Source organism: Schistocerca americana, chromosome 8 (assembly GCF_021461395.2).
Source record: "Schistocerca americana isolate TAMUIC-IGC-003095 chromosome 8, iqSchAmer2.1, whole genome shotgun sequence".
In the NCBI taxonomy this organism is placed as follows: Eukaryota; Metazoa; Arthropoda; class Insecta; order Orthoptera; family Acrididae; genus Schistocerca; species Schistocerca americana.
In genome coordinates, this window is record NC_060126.1 from 192,954,997 (window position 1) to 192,978,620 (window position 23,624).

Below are 23,624 nucleotides of genomic sequence, written 5' to 3' on the forward strand. Positions count from 1 at the left end.
GAGTTACAAAACAGTTAATAATTTAACTTTTGAAACTGCCAGTTTATAGGCATTTATGGAAAGAAAAACACCCTTACACAAAGTTTGCTGACCACTTGAGAGTATAACATTTTGTGTGTGTAATGGGCCTTACTATGTTGTAAATCATTCTAATGAATTACTTAAGCTGCTTTACAGTGTTGCTAGGCAACATGATCAATAAGGTGATATGTGTCTCAATTAAAACTGGACAGATATTTTGAATAAACTATCCGTTCATTTTTTGTCAAAATCAGCACTTGTCTCAAAAAATTAATTTCCAAATTCATGCATTAAGTTCAAATGCATTTGCAACTATTATACGTGATTTGCTGGTCAGCACGATCACGCACTGGCATGTACCGTATTTCAAATCGAGCATGCAGGTTTCAGTTTTCCCTAATGGGCTAAACGACTCTTTCGTAATAACATGATGTGTCTATCTCACATAAAGTTTAAACGAAACTGGATTTACTCTCCATTCTGGTCAAGATCACAAAATAAAATTCACCACATAGGTCAGTGAACTGGATACACGCACTTTTAGCACTCTAAGTGATAACTCGTCTCAGAGTAAAAGCCGCACATAAATTCACACTTTTTTTATGCATAAAAATTTTAAACTCCTTTATATTAAACAAATAAATTATGGCATGTAATTACTAATTAAACATTCCTGATTCTGAATAAACCTCAAGAAGTTATATTTCATAATCAATAAAATTTTATCGAGACTCGAACTCCAGACCTTTGCCTTTCGCGGGCAAGTGCTCTACCATCTGAGCTACCGAAGCACGACTCACGTCCGGTACTCACAGCTTTACTTCTGCCAGTATCTCGTCTCCTACCTCCCAAACTTTACAGAAGCTCTCCTGCGAACCTTGCAGAACTAGCACTCCTGAAAGAAAGGATACTGCGGAGACATGGCTTAGCCACAGCCTGGGTATTGTTTCCAGAATGAGATTTTCACTCTGCAGCGGAGTGTGCGCTGATATGAAACTTCCTGGCAGATTAAAACTGTGTGCCCGACCGAGACTCGAACTCGGGACCTTTGCCTTTCGTGGGCAAGTGCTGTGAGTACCAGGCGTGAGTCGTGCTTCGGTAGCTCAGATGGTAGAGCACTTGCCCGCGAAAGGCAAAGGTCCCGAGTTCGAGTCTCGGTCGGGCACACAGTTTTAATCTGCCAGGAAGTTTCATATCAGCGCACACTCCGCTGCAGAATGAAAATCTCATTCTGGAAAATTTTATCATCTGAGAGAACTTATTAATTTGCTAAAATGGATTCAGATTACAGTCAACTCGTGTCTGAACAATGACTTCATGAATCAACACTTGTATGGAATGAATGAAATACCTGTACTGGAAAATACTGTCCATTGAGTAATTTACAGCTTTTATAACAACTTTGGTGCCCCTTGCATCACTACACTGCCCCCCAATCTGTAATGTCATGATAAGATTGAAGACGTTACAGGATTCAATGGAGCGTGCTACAGTTGTGTACTGTGTTGTTATACCTAAGTTCATCCATCCCAAGATTATGTGTGAGATGCAATCGATAAGCTGTATAAGGAATGAGGTGCTGGGTTTCGAGTCAGAAGCACACTGAGAGAGGTAGTGTTCGAGAGCAGCAAGGTCATTGGCATGGTGGATTTTGGTGTATAGGGAGGCGGGATCAGCAGTGATGAGTACTGTGCTGGAGATGGTTGAGAGTTAGTGAAGGAAATGGTTCATATCTTCAATTTGGGAGCCGAGGATACAGGCAGTTGGTTGGAGACGTAAACTGACAAAAACTGTAAATTCTTTCAAGGAGAGCACAGTAACTAGCCCAAAGTGATATCAAGGATTGTTAGGTTTATGGATTTTGGGAAGCACATAGCATGTGGGTGTGCTGGCAGTAATTGGGGTGAATGGGAGATGGGTTTGGAAGGACAGCACTGCAATGGACCTAAGGATTTGAGTATGAATTGGAGGTTGTGGTGTACCTCTGAGATGGGATCACTAAGAACTTACATCACATCACTAATAAGAAAAATAAGTTAAAAGTGACTATATGTTAAGCCCAATTGACAGAAGGAAGGGCAGCTAAAAACAAGGACTTTCTCTTGGAGAAAGATACACAAAATATGCTGCAGAGACAGTGGAGATCCCCACCCAAAGATTAAATGTCCTTTGCCATATTGTTATTATGGACAAAAAGTAAAACATGGTGGGCAGCCTGCACATCGTTCGCTAAAACGGCCAATAACATAGACAACAAACATATGCTGGAACATGAGCAGTTAAAAAAAAAAGGGGGGTATTTGGTCAGGAAATGGTAAACCGTCAAAGGTTGACAATAATGAGCACAAAGCGGTGGGGATCAAAACTTAGCAAACGACAATGGCTAAAAAGGCAGTGCCCAATACGCAATGCAGCTAAACTGATCTCCTCATGGTGAGGTCCAGAGAGTTCAGCCATGCCACTGGGGAGGTTTAATTTCCTGGAGCTTGTTCCCACAAAGAGAAGACCAGTGGTGATGCCAAAGTGACACCATCTGCTGACAGACAGCAACACAGAGACCATCCAAAGGAATGGAAGAGTTAGAAAGACAAGGTTGAAGGACTGTACCCTTGGCAGCAGCATCAGCAGCCTCATTTCTCACCAGATCGACACGACCAGAAACCCACACGTACATCACAGCGGCTCTCTCAACAGTGACCAAGTGGAAACTTTCTCAGACTTGCCGCACTAAGGGCTGGACTGTGTACAGCACACAGAAGCTCGAAGGGCACTTAGAGATACGGAGTACGTGACAATTAAAAAGCCTGTGTCACTGGATGTGCTGGGTGGCCTGATAGAGGGCAAAGAGCTCTGCTGTAAGTATTGAAGTCTTCTAAAAGCCGATACCAAAAATGATTGGTGTCAATGAACAATGCACACCCGACACCACGATCAGTCTTGGAGCCACCAGTGTACATGAAGGTGCTAGCGCTAAGTTGCATGCAAAGATCAAGAAACAGCGACAGATTGAACCCAGAGTAGTTTCTTTGGAAACCGAAATAAGTACAACACAAACATGGGACGCCTCATAAAGCCAAGATGCTGAAGGTTTCACAACCATCTGGAATCTGAAGCCAGAGCAGTAGCTGAAAGTGAACTCTGGGAGGTAACAGAGAAAAGGGCACGCCCCATACTGGCAGACAAGGGAGTCATTGAAAATGAGGGCATAGGACGGGTGATCCGGCACGAAAAGTGGCATGTGTATCCGCTGGCATCACCATGTTGATATGACAATGGTAATTCTTAAGTTTCTGCATAGAGATCTTCAACCAGGCTACTGTAAAAGGTGCCAGTGAACTAAAGTATTCTACGATGGTGGAGTGAGTTAAGACGGCGTAAGACGAATGGACGTGCAGATGAATAAACGAAACACCCGTAGTCTAGTTACGAACGGACAAGAGATCGACAGAGGAGAGTGGACCGATTCACTCCCCAGAAAGCACCGCTTAGGATACAAAGAACACTGACGGACCGGGTAAAGCAGGCAGCCAGGTAAGACACATGGGAGGACCAAGAAAGTTTTCTTTCAAGCATGAGCTTCAGGAATTTTGTAGTTTTGGCGAATGCAAGAGCAACAGGCCCAAGATTTAAAGATGGTGGAGGAAACCCATTATGCCACCAGAAATTCATATAAACAGTCTTGTCAGTGGAAAACCGAAAGCCATGGTCAGTGTTCACAAGTAAAGACAATTGAGACATCGCTGAAGATGCCACTCAAGGAGATAAGTCCGTGGAGAACTGCATTAGGTTACAAAGTCGTAGATGAAAACGGAGCCATAGACGCCTGGCTTTTGGAGACAGGCTATAATGCAGTTAAGGGCTATAGTATGATAATGACGCTCAGCACAGCGCCTTGAGGCACCCCAATCTCATGGCTAAAGGTGTCTAAAAAGCCAAACCCACACTATGAGAATTTTATTACCAAATTCATCCAAACAAGACCACCATGCCACCAATCTTTTCTTGAGGGCCAAAGGAAAAGCTGGTGGACATTCATTGGAGAATGAAAAATCTGTATGGGACATCATGTCTTTCAACCGTTGTAGAACAATACACCACATTCTACATTGCTTCATGACACCATATGTCCCCATACCACAAATGTCATAATGCAGAACTTACACCAAATCGAGTTGGGCCCATGAGCACCTGCTGTACAGGTAGTTATCAAGCATTTGGTCCCTTAAAAAAGGCCTTGAAGGGTCAATGATTCTTGTTGGATGAACCATGTGCTCATTCTACATTGCTTCACGACACCGTATGTCCCCCATACCACAAATGTCATAATGCAGAACTTACACCAAATTGAGTTGGACCCATGAGCACCCGCTGTACAGGTAGTTATCAAGCATTTGGTCCCTTAAAAAAGGCCTTGAAGGGTCAATGATTCTTGTTGGATGAGCCATGTGCAGCATGCAGTTATGGACTTCTTCACACAGGACGACACGGTGTTTGCTAACTCGTTATCTCCAACCTGGTGCGCTGGTGGGATAATTGCCTCAATTCTCACACCAATTTTGCCCAATTGGCATACCAATCCTGAACTGTAATGCATTCGCACAGAAACTTTTTTTATTGCCCCTTATACAACACAGGCACAAGTTTTTCTATAGGGTTGTTTCACTAGCATGCAGCCATTTGATTAGTGACAGCTTCCAGTACACAATCAGAGTTGGTGGGTCAGTTAGTCAGACTGCAGCCTGACACAGAAAACCAGGAAAGATAGTCTTTAAGGAATCATAGTGCCACTTGGATGTAGCAATTCCACAATCAAAAAGAAAGTAAAAAGTCATAAGAATTTAATGAACTATCAACAAATTTCATATTAATTCATGAGACAGTCTTAGAATATCTGAAGGAATAAGAATTAAACTCTCCACGTGGTTAGGTTATTATAGTTATTGGCTTATGACTTTCATGCTGTTTTATGGTCAAATATTACAGAGCAAGTTTCTTATTCTGTTCTTAATTACTTTCATTTTGTGGATATCTAAGCATCATTATTTGTCGATGTGCTGACAGTTGGGTAATTAGCAGGTGCAGTCCATGTAAATTGCCCACTATGAGAAGCCAAGTTGTAAGCCCCCAAATAATAGTCCAATAGCTCTATAGCTGTACGTATAGTTTAAGACAATATGAAGAACTGTTATCCCTTCCACACTTGCTGCTCCTATATTTTCTTCAAATTTCTTAGCTTTTTCTTACCACCACCCCAGCTATCACCATCCATCACTAATGCGTCTACTCCAAGTGTCTCTCTTCCTTATTTTTAACTTTAGGCTGTATCCTCAGCTTCTAATAAATTCACCATTTTTCTCATCTGCTACTAATATCTATTTATTGTTTTTCCTCTTGTTCTGTGTTCTTTGGTGTGCCTTACTTGCAGTGTTGAGAAAGATTTCAGGCTTGTAAATTAAGATTTTATCCATCTCTTCACCCTCTCCCATGTGTCACGTGAAACTTCGGTTACTGAAGCTAGTGCAGATGTTAGCTTCTATTAATGTTTGAATTGACTACAAACTGGTATCCAACTATTTATTTGTTTTAAATAAAACAATGGAAAATCCAGGATGGACTGTAACAATATTATGAAAAGGAGAGTTGCTTCTTACCATATAGCAGAGATGCTGAGCCACAGACAGGCACAACAAAAAGACTGGCACAAATAAAGTTTTTGCCAGTAGTGGCCAAAAGCTTTATTTGTGACAGTGTTTTATGTTATGTCTCTCTGCGACTCAGCATCTCCACTGTAAGGTGAGTAGCAACTTTCCTTTTTGTAATATTGTTACTTGTTTTAAAGTATTTTTTACTTTTATTTTCTAATACTTCACAGACATTGTTAAGAAAGTCTGTGTGTATCTATACTATTGAAGGTTTCAAGAGACAAATATAGTTGACAGTTGTAAAACTTCTGACTGCAACTGATGACAAAAAATAGTGGATGTAGTGCTATACACAGGATTATAGCATGTGGCAAAACGGAACTTCAAAAATATTCTTGACAGATGCAGACATGGGAGCAGTCGCTCACTATTGCAGATGATATACATTCAGGTCAACTACGACAACATAGCACATTAACTTACCTTCTAGCACTCTTTTCCCGTGAAGATCCATGATGCACTACAACTTTAAGAATATCACTCTTGCATTTTGATTTTATTTCACTTTCCCACTGGTTCACTAAACTGGCAGGACACACAACCAACGTGCCACCATTTTCCCCTGCAACACAGAAAAGAGGTTTCCCTCCAATAATCTGTCACTGTTTTAGATTCTTTGAACACGTAAAATAAGAACATTAACTGGCCCACAGATCTAGAAACAGTAATAATATGTTTGTATAGGACAGAATATCTTTTAGATTTTTCTGGCAACAGTAAAGAAGAGCAAATAATATTTACAACAAATGACTCTACATTTAGCTCCTAATATAGTGGGAAGATCAAGTAAACTGTTCATGTTTTATACAGAGATTATTAGTTACCAACATTCTCCTTGTTTGACTAGGTATTCAAACTTTCTGTTCACTGTTCCACTTTAGCAGCACTTCAACACAAAGTCACAGTCTGGAGATCATGGGCCATAGAATTTAATACATCCTCAGAATGTATCCAAGCAGGTTTGAGCTGATTTATCATGCATTAATAACAGTAAGGTTATAATTTTCAATAAAAAGTGTGTCATACAAACGTGTAAATCATAGCTGCTTTTGATTATCCACATGAACAGGCACAAATATATTTTAGGTAGCACAGTTGCAAAAGCGAACGGCTATGAAACAGTAACTCCAGTAGCAGATTCGATTATTATCAACTACAGACAGGGCATCCTAAGGTTGTAAAAAGTTATAACTATAATGGAAACACAGAAGCCACAGTTTACATGAGAATCAATCAAAGTGCAACTTTGAGTAGCTCTTTGGTTACAGTCATATACACCGACGAGCTAAAACATTTCTAACACCTGCTTAACAGCATATTGCTCCACATTTGAAAGCAATACAGCAGCAAACATTCCTGATATGGGTGTAATAGATCCTTGGTACGCACACAGAGTTCTACGGTTCCAGGTGTTTATGCAAAGGTCACGTAATTCCTGAAAATTACAGGCTGAATGTTTCTTGGAGGCAAAGAGCTGGTGCCCAGTAGCATCCCAATCATGTTCCAGAGAATTCTGATCAGGTAAATTTTGTAACCAAGACAGCAGTGCGAGTTCCTTATCAAGCTCCTCTAATCACTATAGCACGATTCTGGCTTTGTGACATTGACTATCCTGCTGGGAGAAGACACCACCATATTGAAAATGATGGAAAGTAGCTGATCCCTGGTAATGTTCACACAGTCCACACCTGTCATTGTACCCTCAATTACTACCAAAATTCTCAAGTATTGTTCCCAGGACTGATCATGGCTGCCTGGTTCTGAGTCAAGTGGAAGGACTAAACCAGAGACTTTGAAGGTTCTACGAGGGCAGTTCAATAAGTAATGCAACACATTTTTTTTCTGAAACAGGGGTTGTTTTATTCAGCATTGAAATACACCAGGTTATTCCCCAATCTTTTAGCTACACAACACTATTTTTCAACGTAATCTCCATTCAATGCTACGGCCTTACGCCACCTTGAAATGAGGGCCTGTATGCCTGCACGGTACCATTCCACTGGTCGATGTCGGAGCCAACGTCGTACTGCATCAATAACTTCTTCATCAACCGCGTAGTGCCTCCCACGGATTGCGTCCTTCATTGGGCCAAACATATGGAAATCCGAAGGTGCGAGATCGGGGCTGTAGGGTGCATGAGGAAGAACAGTCCACTGAAGTTTTGTGAACTCCTCTCGGGTGCGAAGACTTGTGTGAGGTCTTGCGTTGTCATGAAGAAGGAGAAGTTCGTTCAGATTTTTGTGCCTACGAACACGCTGAAGTCGTTTCTTCAATTTCTGAAGAGTAGCACAATACACTTCAGAGTTGATCGTTTGACCATGGGGAAGGACATCGAACAGAATAACCCCTTCAGCGTCCCAGAAGACTGTAACCATGACTTTACCGGCTGAGGGTATGGCTTTAAACTTTTTCTTGGTAGGGGAGTGGGTGTGGCGCCACTCCATTGATTGCCGTTTTGTTTCAGGTTCGAAGTGATGAACCCATGTTTCATCGCCTGTAACAATCTTTGACAAGAAATTGTCACCCTCAGCCACATGACGAGCAAGCAATTCCGCACAGATGGTTCTCCTTTGCTCTTTATGGTGTTCGGTTAGACAACGAGGGACCCAGTGGGAACAAACCTTTGAATATCCCAACTAGTGAACAATTGTGACAGCACTACCAACAGAGATGTCAAGTTGAGCACTGAGTTGTTTGATGGTGATCCGTCGATCATCTCGAACGAGTGTGTTCGCACGCTCCGCCATTGCAGGAGTCACAGCTGTGCACGGCCAGCCCGCACGCGGGAGATCAGACAGTCTTGCTTGTCCTTGCGGCGATGATGACACACGCTTTGCCCAACGACTCACCGTGCTTTTGTCCACTGCCAGATCACCGTAGACATTCTGCAAGCGCCTATGAATATCTGAGATGCCCTGGTTTTCCGCCAAAAGAAACTCGATCACTGCCCGTTGTTTGCAACGCACATCCGTTACAGACGCCATTTTAACAGCTCCGTACAGCGGTGCCACCTGTCGGAAGTCAATGAAACTATACGAGACGAAGCGGGAATGTTTGAAAATATTCCACAAGAAATTTCCGGTTTTTTCAACCAAAATTGGCCGAGAAAAAAAATGTGTTGCATTACTTATTGAACTGCCCTCGTATGACTAGCTAGCCTGGGAATTCCCACACTTGTGCCATAGGGATGACAACAGTAGGGTTCCTGTAAATAGATCAGGTGCGCACTACACATCAGAGGGTGCTATCCAGGTAGCTAGCTGTGTGTGGGGTGCACTCAAGGCTTTCCTTTCTCTTTTCCTATTTATGGAATGGTAGGTAACTCTCCATTCAGTCCAGATAACAACAATTGTAAGAGACCGAAAAGTAAAAGTGTACGATCCAAAAGAATACCCATCCCTCTCCCCGCAGACAAGAGTATTAGTAGTTAACTGCTACAGAATTCACAACGAAGTGCCAGAGTTTGAAGCATTCCTGAAATGCAGTGAACCTCACATAATATTAGATATCAATAGGTGTTTGTAACCAGAAACTGATGGCAGTGACATTTTGGAGGAAAAGTTGAATGACAATGCAAAAAATAACATGAAATCAGCAGTTTTTGCAAAACAAATCAAAATCAGTGATTTTTTAATGAAATATAGTAAAATCTGTCCCTTTCGCAAATAAAAAGACGTAAGTAAGTATAACTGCATGGAATTTGGTAAAAACATACCAAACTTCACAAAAAGGCAGTAAAATTTGCTAAAGAAACATATTTGGCAAAATAATTACCAAATTTGGAAAAAATGACTGAGTCCGGCATTAAAAAAATTAAATAAGGGAATTTTAAAAAATTCAACAAAATCTCAGCAACTTTGGCAAGATATCTCACTGAATTTGGGACAGAACCACACAGAATTTGCCAAAATACAGGAGTGAATTTGCTACAGAATAACACCAAGATTGCCAAAGAATAACACCAAAATTGGCAAAAAATAGCCAAGTTTTTAGTGAAAAAAAAAAAAACCACACAGCACTGAATTTGGGAAATAACACTGGACTGGCAAAAAATAAACACTGAAATTTGTAAAAAATCAACCAAATTTCATCAAAAAATTTAATTCAGAAAAACATATTAAAATTGGAAAAAAAGCACTGGTGGTGGAAAAAAATAACATGGAAAAGTAGAAAAAAGTAACATCAAAATTAGTAAAATATACACCAAATCACTGAATTTAGCAAAAAATATACTACCAATACTTGAGAAAAATAACATTCAACCTGGGAAAAAAATAATACTGAAAAAGGGAGGGGGAGAGGGGGTGGGGAGAGAGAGGGGGGGGGGGGGGACACTGAAGTCGGCTATCAAAGTAACTAAGAAATTTGCAAAAGACACGAATTTGGTGTCAAAATTACAATGGATTTGGCAAAAAATAGCACCGAACTTGACAAAAAAACATCAAAATTAGCAAAATAACATCAAATTTGGAAAAAAATATCAAATCTGACCATGAAATAAAACGACTTTTTCCTGTTGCTAGTAATGGGAAATGGAGGTTGTATATTTGTTGCAGTAGACAATAAACTCAAATCCTCAGAGATGGAAACTGAAGCTGCATGCGAGATTGATTGGGCAAGACTGAGTACCAGGTGTGAGCATAAAATGGTAATTGGATCCTTCTCCTGCCCACCAGTCCCATCTCCTGATGTAATGGAAAACTTTAGACAAAACCTCCAATTCACTTGTATGCGAGTTCCCCGGTCATACTGTAATCATTGGGGGAGACTTTAATCATCCAACAATTAATTGGAAAAAATAAGGTTTTGTTAGTTGAGGGGTAACAAAACATCCTCTGAGACATCAAAACTGGTACCAGTATGAAAGACAACTAAAACAAGTAAAAAGATATATGTGCTCAGTACACTAGATAAAAAAGCAGTAGTGTCAGGTCTCATAAAGGAATTTGAAACTTTCAGCACAGGGCAGGGCAAGTAGAGGAACTATGGCTCAAGTTTAAAAGAACTGTTGACCATGCACTGCACAGACATGTACCCGGTACAACCGTTCATAATCGAAGAGACCTTCCATGGTATAGAGTCACTGTAAAGAAACTACTAAAGAAACAGAGACTACTGCATAATAGGTGAGATAGAGATAGAGAGGTGCTTAAGCAAATGCATTTGGCTGTCAAGAGATCAATATGTGAAGCCTTTAGTGATTACCATAGTAGAGTATTGTCAAATGATTCTACACAAAACCCAAAGAAATTTTGGCCGTATGCAAGGGCTGTTAGTGGCATCTATGTTAATGTCCAAATTCCACAGGAACTAAAATTTAGGGCAGGAATGCAAAAGCTGAAATGCTTAACCTCATTTTCAAATGTTCCTTAACAAAGGAAAACCCACAACTGCACCAATTTAATCCTTGCACCATTGAAAAGATGAGTGAAATAAGTATTTGTGTCAGAGGTATTGAGAAACCACTGAAACAGGTAAAACTGAACCAAGTTCCAGGTCCAACGGTACCTGTATTGGGTTCTCTGCCGAATTTGTGGCCGAGTTAATCCGTTTCTACCAATAATCTACAGGAAATCTCTCAAACTACAAACCATGCTCAGTAGTTAGAAGAGAGTACAGATTTACAAGAAGGGTAGTAGAAGTGACCCACAAAACTACCATCCAATATCCTTAACATCAATTTGTTGTATAATCTTAGAACATATTCTGGGCTCAAATAGAATAAAGTATCTAGAACAGATGACCTCCATGTCATCCTGCATGCATTCTGAAAAGCATTTTAGTCACTAGGAGAACATGGCAAGTGCCATAACCAGATTTCCCAGAAAATGGGCTCAGTAGAGGGGGGATCAAAATAAGAGAATACTTGTCTTGGCTTATCTTTAGATATTCAATTTCTGAAAAAATGACTGTCAAAGTTTGCAAGGCATTTTCGAGGTATTTTAAGTGAGTTTTACTGCACAATATCCTGAGACAAAATGGTGGCTCAGTGGCTAATGTCACAGTTGTTCCATGTTTGAAAGCTGTTCCATGTTTGAAAGCTGAATACTCCACATATTTTTGTTCTTCATTTATATATCAATATCTGTAGCAGATTTCTAAATATTTGAAATATTTTTGGTGAATATATACAGGGTGTTTCAGAAGTGATGGTCACTAATTAATACATGAAAAGCACAGGCCAAAAGTAGCTAACATGCTTCAATAAAAAAAGGGACCGTAAATCAACCACCGCTGAGGTATCACATTAATTCAAGTTGGGAACCAACTGTACACACCTCTGGGTACCGCAGTATTTACACTGGTATCTCTAGGCTTGGTATCAACTATCTGTTAGTTTATACATGCACAACTACTTCCCATTCCCCTCCGCACAATGTGCTGCACCGGCCTCACAAACAATTACAAACATGAAGCAGCCATGGACCGAGGTTACACGAATGAAGAGTACCCTGACATGCACTTCATGTATGGCGAAGCAAATGGCAGGGCCCTCGACGCTGCATGATTGTATAAAGAAGCTTTGCCTCTCCGCAGGCACCAGGACAGGTGTCCATTTAGCAGTTTACATCAGTACCTTAGAGAAACAGGGAGTTTCACACATCGTGTACAAGAAGACTGACCCAGATCCATAATGCCCCATGTTGAGGAAGGGGTGTTACGCATTGTACACAAATGTCTCAGTAGTTCAACAAGGAGGATTCCTACTACCCAAGAGCATGTCCTGAGTCATAGCTGTGTGTGGCAGATTTTACACTGGCAAGTATTCTATCCATATCATCTCCAGCTCGTGCAAGCCCTCAACAATGCAGACTTCCCTCCTACAGAGAATTTCTGCCAATGGATGCAACAACGGTGTACCCTGAGTCCCGTTTGTAAGCAGTATTCCATTCACAGATAAAGCCGGATTTACCCGTGACATTATTTTTAACTACCACTACTGCCACATTTGGGCTGACATCAATCCTAATGCAACACATGTATCATGACACCAGCAGCATTATTCATTGAACATCTGGGCAGGACTGCTTGGAGATCGCGTAACTGGACCACACTTCCTACCACAGAGACTAACCGGACAGCAGTACATTTAGTTTCTGTGGACTGTACTACCAGAAGCACATAATGATATCCCACTGAACCAACACTTGAACATATAGTTTGTGCATCATGGTGCTCCAGCACATTTTCGTTTATGAGTGTGCCTGTGCCTGCTTCTAACTTGAACGTATGGTCAACATCAGACATATAGAGGTGGGCCTGTGCCATTTTCTTCAAGATCTCCTGATTTAAAATCCATGGATTTCTGTGTGTGGGGTCATGTCGAAAGCCTAATCTATGCTACTCAGGTCAACTCTCTTGAGAAATTATCAGGGTTGCCACAAGTTTCCTCAAGTGAAATTCCCTGATTCCCAGACACGTTTTAGGATCTTTCCCTAACAAATTCTGAAATCTTAAGGGTAAGGTAAGATGTAAGTTGACAATCTGTCTTTGCAGCTGCAATACAAAAAACGATAGTGCAAATGAGGAAATATCTAAAAAAAAAAAACTTGCAAACAGGTGGTGTTCCCTGATGTGAGCAAATACCTTAAGTACTAACATCAACGTCTTTTGTAATGAACTGTTTTTAGATGGAGAAAGCAAGCCAAATGGTATGCGTGTTTCATTAAGGCTACCGATGTTATTTTATTTCGAAAAAATGAAACACATCTGATGACAGAAACACACATTTCCCTGGAGTCGCAAGACAGATTTGAAATACCTTGACTGTTTTCAGAAATAACCTCAGAAAAAAGTAGGCTTCTTGAAAGAAGTGTATAAGGAAGCGAATAATTGTGAAAACTAACACTGTAGGTGACCACCAATAAAATGTTGGTTCTACTATGTTCGTTATTGTCGGTTATTACCTACTGTGTTATATCTATTTTAGAGGTATTGTGTGATTCTTCTTTTGAGAAATATATGAGTACATAGTGTACAAAACACCAGCAACTGATGCAATATTCTTCTACTTATCATCCATACATTCTAACATATAAATTATTTTTGAAGTGCCAAAATGTACTAGAACAAATAAAAGTCTATAAAACGTCACACTGCACGACGTACTTGTGGTGAATTAGTCTCAATTCCTGAAATACATCACCCATGGGGTCTGGCCTACTGAGGAGCACTACAGTCCTGAGTCTACAGAGAAACCACAAAAATCCATTGCATTACACCACACACAAACAGAACCAGCCCGCTGGCAGATCGGTGAAACTAGAACCAACAGGACCTGCACATTAATGGGAACCGAATGCTTTCGATTGGCAAGCCCGATCCATTACAGATACCTGCAGAAACGACCTGCGGCTTTTGGCCATCGCAGAAATCCACTCGTGTGGCTAGCTATTCACAAGCCACAGACAACATGTCGATGGAATGAGACCACAGCGATCAGTCCATCAACAGATAACTTGTTCAAATACTCTGAAGATCAATAATAATGAGAATAGGTAGCAACTCACCGTAAAGATGATTGCTGAGCCACAGACAGGCACATAGAAAAGACAATCGCCCTCTCACAACTAAATTTTCAGTCATAGCTTTTGTCAGAAAACAAGAACAACACACATTAACACAATCACTCAGACACAACTCATTCACACAAGACCACTATCTAACAAGGGGAAGGCCTCAGACACGGCCAACCGATTTGGTTCAAATTTGGCAGCTCACTTGTGTACAACCTAAAACAAAGGACTCTAAGATACCCTGGCTCAAAACCCTCCTGTTTTTGAGAAAATCACCCCTAAAGGTTATGACAAGCAATCGATCAAAATTGGGGGGGATTGATAGATAATTGTAAATATCAGGTATGGGGTTCACAAATGCATACTTTTCCAGAAATCGAGGAAAGAAACTTATACAACTGCAGCTTATGTATCCACATGGTAAACACTTTTCACCGAGAGCACCAATAGTACAATGGCCAAGGTAACTAGCTTGGAAGTGAAGAGTGTGGGTTCGAATCTTGAGGAAATCTAGAGGATGTTACTCTTCTCGTTTGTATTTTTCCATATCTCATAGGAGGATTAATAGGTTAAGTAAATCAATAAGGAAAGGTAAAGAGTTAGGCAAATAAATTTATCAAACCTCCTGGGACAGTAAAAAACTACATTGTTACTCCTGGTCACTTTACAATGGCTTTTCTAATCATTGTTACATGTCCTCACTTTTCTTCGAAGAAGTAGGTGGATGGTACCTGTCATATAAACATTTGAAACAAATATACTCGTGGCACCAAGAGGAACTAATCAATGAAATCTTTCGACAGCTACGATGTACCTCCCGAAGAGTGGGTGGAAAACAAACTTGATTTACATTTAAAATTATGTCTTTTTCGGAAATCAATTTTGATGTGTACCATGCATACGATATCATTGCCTGAAAAGTCGGTGCTGAAAGTTGGTTGTGAATTATGCTGTGAATAGTTATTGCATCAATGCGGTTGTGCAATTCCGACTAGGTCTTCAGAAGCACAATGAAATTCTGACCCAACGAAATAAAGATTTTAACCTGGTGATAGAAATAAACATCACACAGCTTACACAGGTGTGCAGTTGGAGGTTTTACTTTTACCATACATGTCGGATGACCCTCCTCATCTATAAACATGGTGTCATACATTAGAGTATTAGTTTGTCCACCTCAGGAATCCAGTATTAGACAAAACTTCTTATCAGCATCGTACCGTTTTAAAACATTCTCAATAAATGTTCTGTAAATCACATTTGTCAATTTCCCAGATTTGGAGCAAGTAATGTAAACATTTTTCAACGAGTCAGTTAAGCGACTGACCTCTTCTATAACCTGAGGACCAAATGTAGCATTCATTTCTTGTAAACACAGGAAAACCTTAGGCAACACTTTTCCAGAGGCTGTGATGGCATACTGCGCTGTGTACGAATGTGTTAATATTTTTTTTACTACCAACTGCGGCAAGGGTTCTGTTCTCTCCCTTATGCGATAACATGCATTGAATGTTCACACGATAATCGCATCCTGTTTGATTAGTGTTGATCACATAATCACAATTAAAACTGGTCATAAGGGACACCATTTGCGTTTCAAAAAGAGCCGCCATTTTCTACACATCATCTATATTTTCTACCTCCTTGTGGAAGACGTATTTAGTGACATGCCGTTGAGGAACTTTATATTCCAATTTGAAATTCCTTGCCCAAGATAACGATGCAGCATACGTAAATTCCTTGTTGGTCATATATTGAAGTGCTGCACCTGCAGCCCACTCCTGGAGTATTCTTGTTGTTACATTTTTGTTACAAAGACAAGATTCGACAAATAAGTCGTATGTCCACTTATTTATTGCCTGGTATTTGTTGTACCTTGTCCCTCCTTTAATGATTTCAATTTCTCACAATTTTAGGTCCTTCTTCCTTTTCAGGGCTGTTGTTGCTCCATTTTATTGCAGTGTTTGTAGGTTACAATTTGGATGATTCCTGGCTAGCGCTACCGCCTTCACTTTTACTTCGGGGGTATAGTGCCGTAGTTCAATCATTTTGTAACTGGTTCGTAATACTCATCGGGAACAGATGAAGCACAGATTGTCTGTAACACGGACATTTCCAAAGTGTTATGACCATTTTAGCATTCACTAGTCATGATTTCTTCCACTGAACCACCTTCTGCTTTCCCTTCATGGTATAGTTCTTCATTATCAACAAAATTCATTTCGTTCGTCAGCTCCAAAACTTGCTCAATGATAACCACTAATTTCAATGTGGAATGCCAAGAAACAGAACTGCCTGCTTCCAGTAGTGCATTGATAATACATCTGTCTTGCAACACTTTCACAAACCAAAACACAGCATCGATAACTTCCCACTTGCTGTTGTCTGTGAGTAGAGACACCATATGTTCCTAGACACTGCTGAACCGCAGCAGAAAATGTGTCGCATCTCCAAAACGGCTGATTTGTGGACCCATGTTGATTGGAGCTTTTTAGCTACTTTTAGCCTATACTTTCAATGTGTGAATTATTGACCATCACTTCTGAAGTACCATATATGAGATAAATATCTGAACTATTCTTCAATGAAATTCCTGTACTGTATCTTGATTCATGATCAATTACAAGTGTCAGTTTTTGGAAAAATGATCCATTATGCATGGTTTGCCACAAATTTGTTACAAATGTGCAAAATCTTCACCAATTTAAAAAATGTTTCTTTCCTGGGTCAGAGTCATAAGAAGAAATGTCATTGTGGCCAACCTGCCTTTGCATGATGCTCTTGTTGAGACTATCTGTGTTTTAAACATTCTATGATCTGTATCATCCAAGTGAGTGCACCAAATCTTCCTGAAGTATAAACAGAGCAACAGGAACTGTCGATGACATTCCTCGCTCAGGGTGCCCAAGGGCTACTACTGCACTGGATGACCACTACCTACGGATTATGGATCGGAGGAACCCTGACAACACCACCACCTTGTTGAATAACGCTTTTTGTGCAGCCAGAGGACATTGTGTTACGACTCAAACTGTGCGCAATTGGCTGCATGATGCACAGCTTCACTCCCGATGTCCATGGTGAAGTCCATCTTTGCAACCACGACACCATGCAGCACGGTACAGACGGGCCCAACAACATGCCGAATGGACCGATTAGGATTGGCACCATGTTCTCTTCACCAATGAATGTCACACATGCCTTCAACCAGACAATCGTCAGAGACTTGTCTGGAGGCAACCCGGTCAGGCTGAATGCCTTAGACACACTGTCCAGCGAGTGCAGCAAGGTGGAGGTTCTTGCTGTTTTGGGGTGGTATTATGTGGGGGCAACGTACGCCACTGTTGGTCATGGAAAGTGTCATAACAGCTGTATGATACGTGAATGCCATACTCCGACTGATAGTGCAACCATATTGGCAGCATATTGGCGAGGAATTCGTCTTCATGGACGAATTTTTGCGCACCCATCGTGCACAACTTGCGATTGACTTCCTTCAGGGTAATGACATCGCTAGACTGGAGTGGCCAGCACGTTCTCCAGACATGAACGCTATCGAACACGCCTGGGATGGACTGAAAAGGGCTATTTATGGACGATGTGACCCACCAACCACTGAGGGATCTATGCCGAATCGCTTTTGAGGAGTAGGACAATCTGGTCAACAGTGCCTTGATGAACTTGAGACTAGTATGCCGCTACGAATACAGGAAGGTATTACAGGTACCGGTGTGTACAGCAGTCTGGGCCACCACCTCTGGGGGTCATGCTGTGTGGTCGTGCAACATGCAATGTGTGGCTTTCATGAGCAATAAAAAGGGCGGAAATGATGTTTATGTTGATCTCTATTCCAATTTTCTGTACAGGTTTCGGAAGTCTTGGAACTGAGGTGATGCAAAACTTTTTTTGATGTGTGTATATTACCCTTGACCATCCAGGCCGCCATGTGCTGTTGCCATTTTTCGGGGTGCACTCAGCCTCGTGATGTCAATTGAGGAGCTACTCGACCAAAGAGCAGCAAAAAATGTTCAAATGTGTGTAGAATCTTATGGGACTTAACTGCTTAGGTCATCAGTCCCTAACCTTACACACTACTTAACCTAAATTATCCTAAGGACAAACACACACACCCATGCCCGAGGGAGGACTCGAACCTCCGCCGGGACCAGCCGCACAGAAAGAGCAGCAGGTTCGGTCAAGAATACCATCATAACGGCCAGGAGAGCAGTGTGCTGACCCCACGGCCCTCCTATTCGCATCCTCCACTGAGGATGACACAGCGGTCTGATGGTCCCGGTAGGCCACTCGTGGCCTGAAGACGGAGTGTATAATACCCTTGTATCCCGTAATTTGATAAGAAACATTTGTGTAATAACCTTCTACAGACATTGGCAGATAAATAGAAACAATAAAAATAAAACAATAATTGGGTTTCAAAAACAGGGCGCAAAATTATGAAGCCATGACACTAACAACTCATCGGCCATTTTGTCTGAGCATATCGCATGGTAAAACACACACAAGTTAACTCAAAAACTCTGGAAAAATCCAGAATGGAAAGTAACAATATTCTGAACAGGATAGTTGCTACTCATGAGATAGCAGAGATGCTGAATTTCAGATGGGCACAGGGTAGCACTGGTCAATAGCTTGTAGGCTGTTCAATGAGTCAGTACACAGCAGAAATGACGCACCAGGGCATGAGCAGTGAAAACACTGTAGCCATCTGGCAGGGAGTGCTGTTCAATATGTCCTCCATGAACGTACCCAAAGCCTATGTGACCATCAGCCATCGGTGTACACCACGTCACAGCCCTGGAACAAGTCAAGAATCGGGAGAAAGTGACAGCGGAGAGCAACGGGGTTAATGGACTCCTTAGAGCCATGCAAAAGGTCCAGACGAAGCTGCGGCTGAGGCGTACACCATGGAAGCGTATGTGAACAGACCGCAAGTAGAGGTGGTAAAGAGAAAGGCTCCAGTTCGGAGAGAAGGGACCGCACGCGGACCACAATCACTAGCCCCAACCTGGGCCACTGATGCAGGATATAGACCGCCGTGGACAGGAAAAGGAGACGGTAATACGGATGCTCAGGAGAACTACAAATGTGTGCAGCATAACTGGCAAGCAGTTGTGCACGTCTGATCTGCACCAGTAGGCTGGTCACCAGACTCGTTCTAAAAGCTCCTGCTGCTAGTCGAATCCCGCAGTGGTGCACAGGGTTGAGTAAATGCAATGCTGAGGGCGCTGCCAAACCATAAACCACACTACCATAGTCAATTCGGGACTGGACAATGGCTCTGTAGAGCCGCAGCAGCGTAGAGCGATCTGCACCCCAATTGGTGTTGCTCAGGCAACAGAGGGCATTGAGGTGCTGCCAGCATGTCATCTTAAGCTGACCAAGATGAGGAAGCCACGTCAATTGAATGCTGAAAACCAGTCCTAAGAAACGATATGTCTCCACTACAATGAGTGGATCGTCATGAAGGTAAAGTTATGAGTGCAGATGAACGGTACGATGCTGACAGAAGTGCATGACACATGACTTTGTGGCTGAAAACTGGAAGCCGTGGGCTAGAGCGCATGACTGCGCCTGCCTTGTGAATGGCTCCCTGTAGGCGCCACTCAGCAACACCAGTACTGGAGCAGCAGTACGAAATGCAGAAGTCATCCGCATACACAGAAGGTGAGCCCGACGGCCCTACAGCAGCTGCTAGACCGTTCATAGCCACTAAAAATAGAGACACACTCAATATGGAGCCCTGCGGGGCTCCATTCTCCTGGATATGGACGAAACTATAGGAGGCACCAACACCAACTTGGACATGGAAAGTACTGAGCGACAGGAAATTTTGGATAAAAATCGGGAGCGGGCCCCGGAGACCCCACTCATACAACGTGGCAAGGATATGATGTCGCCAGGTCGTGTCGTATGTTCTATGTAAGTCAAAAAAGATGGCAACCAGGTGTTGGCATCCAAACAAGACTGTTCAGATGACAGACTTGAGGGACACAAGGTTATCAGCGGTAGAGCGACCCTGGCAGAAGCCACCCTTACATGGAGCCAGAACGTCACGTGACTCCAGGACCCAGCCCAACCACTGACGCACCATATGTTCCAGCAGCTTACAAAGAAAGTTGGTGAGGCCGATGGGCCGATAGCTACCATATCAGGTGGGTTTTTAACGGGTTGGAGCACTGGAATGGTGGAGCCCTCCCGCCATTGCGATGGAAAGACACCTTCACACCAGATCGGGTTGAAGATGATAAGGATATGTCGCTTATAGTCAGATGAGAGATGTTTAATCATCTGGCTGTGGATCCGATCAGGCCCAGGAGCTGTGTCGGAGTAATGTGCAAGGGCACTGAGGAGCTCCCACTCTGTAAATGGGGCATTATAGGATTCACTGTGGCGTGTAGTGAATGAGAGGATGTTCCTTTCAAGCTGCCGTTTGAGAGTGCGAAAGGCTGGTGGGTAATTCTCCAATGCAGAGGATCGAGCATAGTGCTTAGTCAAGTGCTTGGCAATCGCATGTGCGTCTATAGATAACACGCCATTTATGGCATCTGGTGCCCAAAAAGACATTTGATCTTTACCCAGACTTGGGAAGATGACGTATGGTGCCAAATGGTCGAGACATCTCTCTCCCAACACTCCTGCTTTCATCGTTTGATAAGTAGGCAAACGCAAACACGGAGCCATTTAAAGGCTATGATATGCTCCAGGGAAGGGACTACTAATGCCGTTGTACAGCTTCCCGATGCTCCTTAATTGCTTCTGTGACCACCAAGGGACTGCTTTACACTGGGGGCACCCTAAAGAGTGAGGGATCACATGTTCTGAAGCAGAAACAATTGTTGCAGTTACCTGCTCAACCATGACATCGATATTACCGTGTGGGGGAGATTCAACAGCTACAGCAGAGGTGAAAGTTTTCCAATCTGCCTTGTTTAAAGCCCATCTGGGCAGGCATCCATGCGCCTGACGCTGGAGCAGTGACAGGAGAAGATGGGGAAATGGTCACTACCAGACAGGTCGTCATGTGCTCTACAGTGGATAGATGGGAGAAGTCCTGGGCTGCAAATTGATAAATCAATGGCTGAGTAACTATTATTAGCCATGCTGAAATGTGTGGCAGCCCCAGTATTTAAGAGGCAGAGGTCGAACTGAGACAGTAAAGTTTCAACACCTCTGCCTCGGCCAGTAAGCATGGTGCCACCCCACAAGGGGTTATGGGTGTTAAAATCTCCCAAAAGTAGGAAAGGTTTAGGGAGTTAATCAATAAATGCAGCTAATACATTCAGGGGTACTGCAAGATCTGGAGGAAGATACACATTGCAGACGGTTATTTCCTGCGTCGTCCTTATTCTGACAGCCACAGCTTCAAGAGGGGTTTGAAGGGGCACAGTGTCAGTACAGATTTAGTTTAGGACCTAAACAGAAACTCCACCTAACACTCGATTATAGTCGCTATGGTTCCCGTAATATCCCTTATAGCCGTGGGGGGGCAGGAGTCAGCATTACCGGGAACCAGGTCTCCTGTAGGGCAATGCAGATGGCAGGTGTAAAGCTTAACAGTTGCCATAGCTCAGCCAAGCGGTGGAAAAAACGTCGCAATTCCACTGGAAGACGACATCGTCATGAGACTGGGAAGGCACGGAACATTCAATGAGGCAGTTTACGCCACAGCATCACCTGCTGCCTGAGCAGTCTCTATCCATTTTGTCTGTAGGTCTGGCGAGATCTAGGTCCTCAGCAGATTCCAGAATTCCACCCTATCCTGAGACACAGAGCTTGTAGGTAGCGGTGGTGTGGGTGCCACTGCAACTTCCTTTGGACTTTGGGGTCTTCTTTTTGGATTTCTCTCGCTGCTCCTTGGGATTCGTGGCTGGGAGGACTTCACTGGCTCAGTCTCTGGGACTGAGGATGAGCGTGAAGCCATGAGACCAGCTGCTTTTGAGCTCTTCAGCCACTGGCAGGTGTCATCTTTCCCACAAGCAGAAACCTGGAAAGGGAGGGACCCCTTCTTAGCGAGAGAAGCCGCAGAAGACTTACGCTTCTCCGGCTCAGAAGTGGAGACGTATGTCCCCGAAGGTTGCGGGGGTGTTGCTCCCGAAGTAGGTGGTGCAGGTGCAACGAGGAGGGAAATGCCTCCCCCTCCCCACCACAACCACCACCACCACCACCACCACCACCAAGGGAGCAGGTGTAGTCTTCCGGCTCTGAGAGGTGACTGGGGTTGGCAGAGCTGATGGTGCCAAAACTGTTGTAGTGGCGGCGTAAGACGATGTCATACATACAGGATGCAGGTGTTCAAATTTTCTCTTAGCCTCAGTGTAGGTCAATCGGTCCAGAGTCTTGTACTCCATGACTTTCCTTTCTTTCTGGAGAATCCTGCAGTCTGGTAAGCAAGGTGAATGGTGCTCTCCGCAGCTGACACAGATGGGAGATAGGGAACAGAGTATTGGGATGTGATGGGCGTCCACAATCTCTATGTGTGATGCTGGAAGTACAGCGAGACGACATATGGCCGAACTTCCAGCACTTAAAGCACTACATTGGGGGAGGGATATGGGGCTTTACATCACCGCAGTAGACCATCACTTTGATCTTCTCGGGCAATGTATCACCCTCAAAGGCCAAGATGAAGGCACCGGTGGCAACCTGATATCCCTCTGACCCCGGTGGACACGCCGAAAAGAAGGTCCCTGTGATATATAACACCCTGGACCATATTTAAGTTCTTATGGGGTGCGATGGTTACAGAAACATCCCCCAGTTTGTAACAAGCGAGTAACGCCCGTGACTGGACCTCGATGCTGTTTTGATCAAGACTGACCCAGATCTCATTTTGGACACGCTCTCCACGTCCCCAAACTTGTCCTCTAAATGCTCAACAAAAAACTGAGGCTTCATCGTCCTGAAAGATTCCCCATGAGCTCTTGAGCATGCAAGGTATCGGGGTGAAGAAGATCCGCTGCCATCCTTAGCCTGAGGTTCCTCCCATGGTGTGGCCAGGGAGGGGAATTATTTGTGGTCGTACTTCTGTGCGCTGAATTGAGCTCGTGAACGCTTAGAGACTGCTGGCGTTTCACCACCAGCAAGAGATGATGGACTACACTTCATCGCGTGTCATCTGCCCTGATGCCACCCACTCCGACCAGGGGCCCTCTCCATGGGTGCCACCCAGCCGCAGCAAAGGCTACCTGGCAGGACGGCCATTGCCGGGAGTCCTGATGCCCCAGGGGGATGGGCACCTACCCCTTGGAATAAGTGGGGAGCTAACGGCGCAGGCATCAGCAGAGTGATCCCTGTGTGATCATGGGGCTACAAGCAACAGGGTACATGGCGGCCCCACCACAACGGACTGGCTACCGTGCTGAAT

General features: G+C 43.1%; 1 protein-coding gene across 1 annotated transcript in view; it reads right to left on the reverse strand.

Annotated features, from left to right (window-relative positions):
* LOC124544808 (transcription termination factor 2) overlaps nucleotides 1-23,624 on the reverse strand; it is a 317,601-nt gene that overhangs the window by 159,735 nt on the left and 134,242 nt on the right. Inside the window, exon 9 of the mRNA XM_047123494.1 lies at nucleotides 6,147-6,285. Coding sequence (XP_046979450.1) covers nucleotides 6,147-6,285 — 139 coding nt within the window. The remainder of the gene's footprint in view (nucleotides 1-6,146; nucleotides 6,286-23,624) is intronic.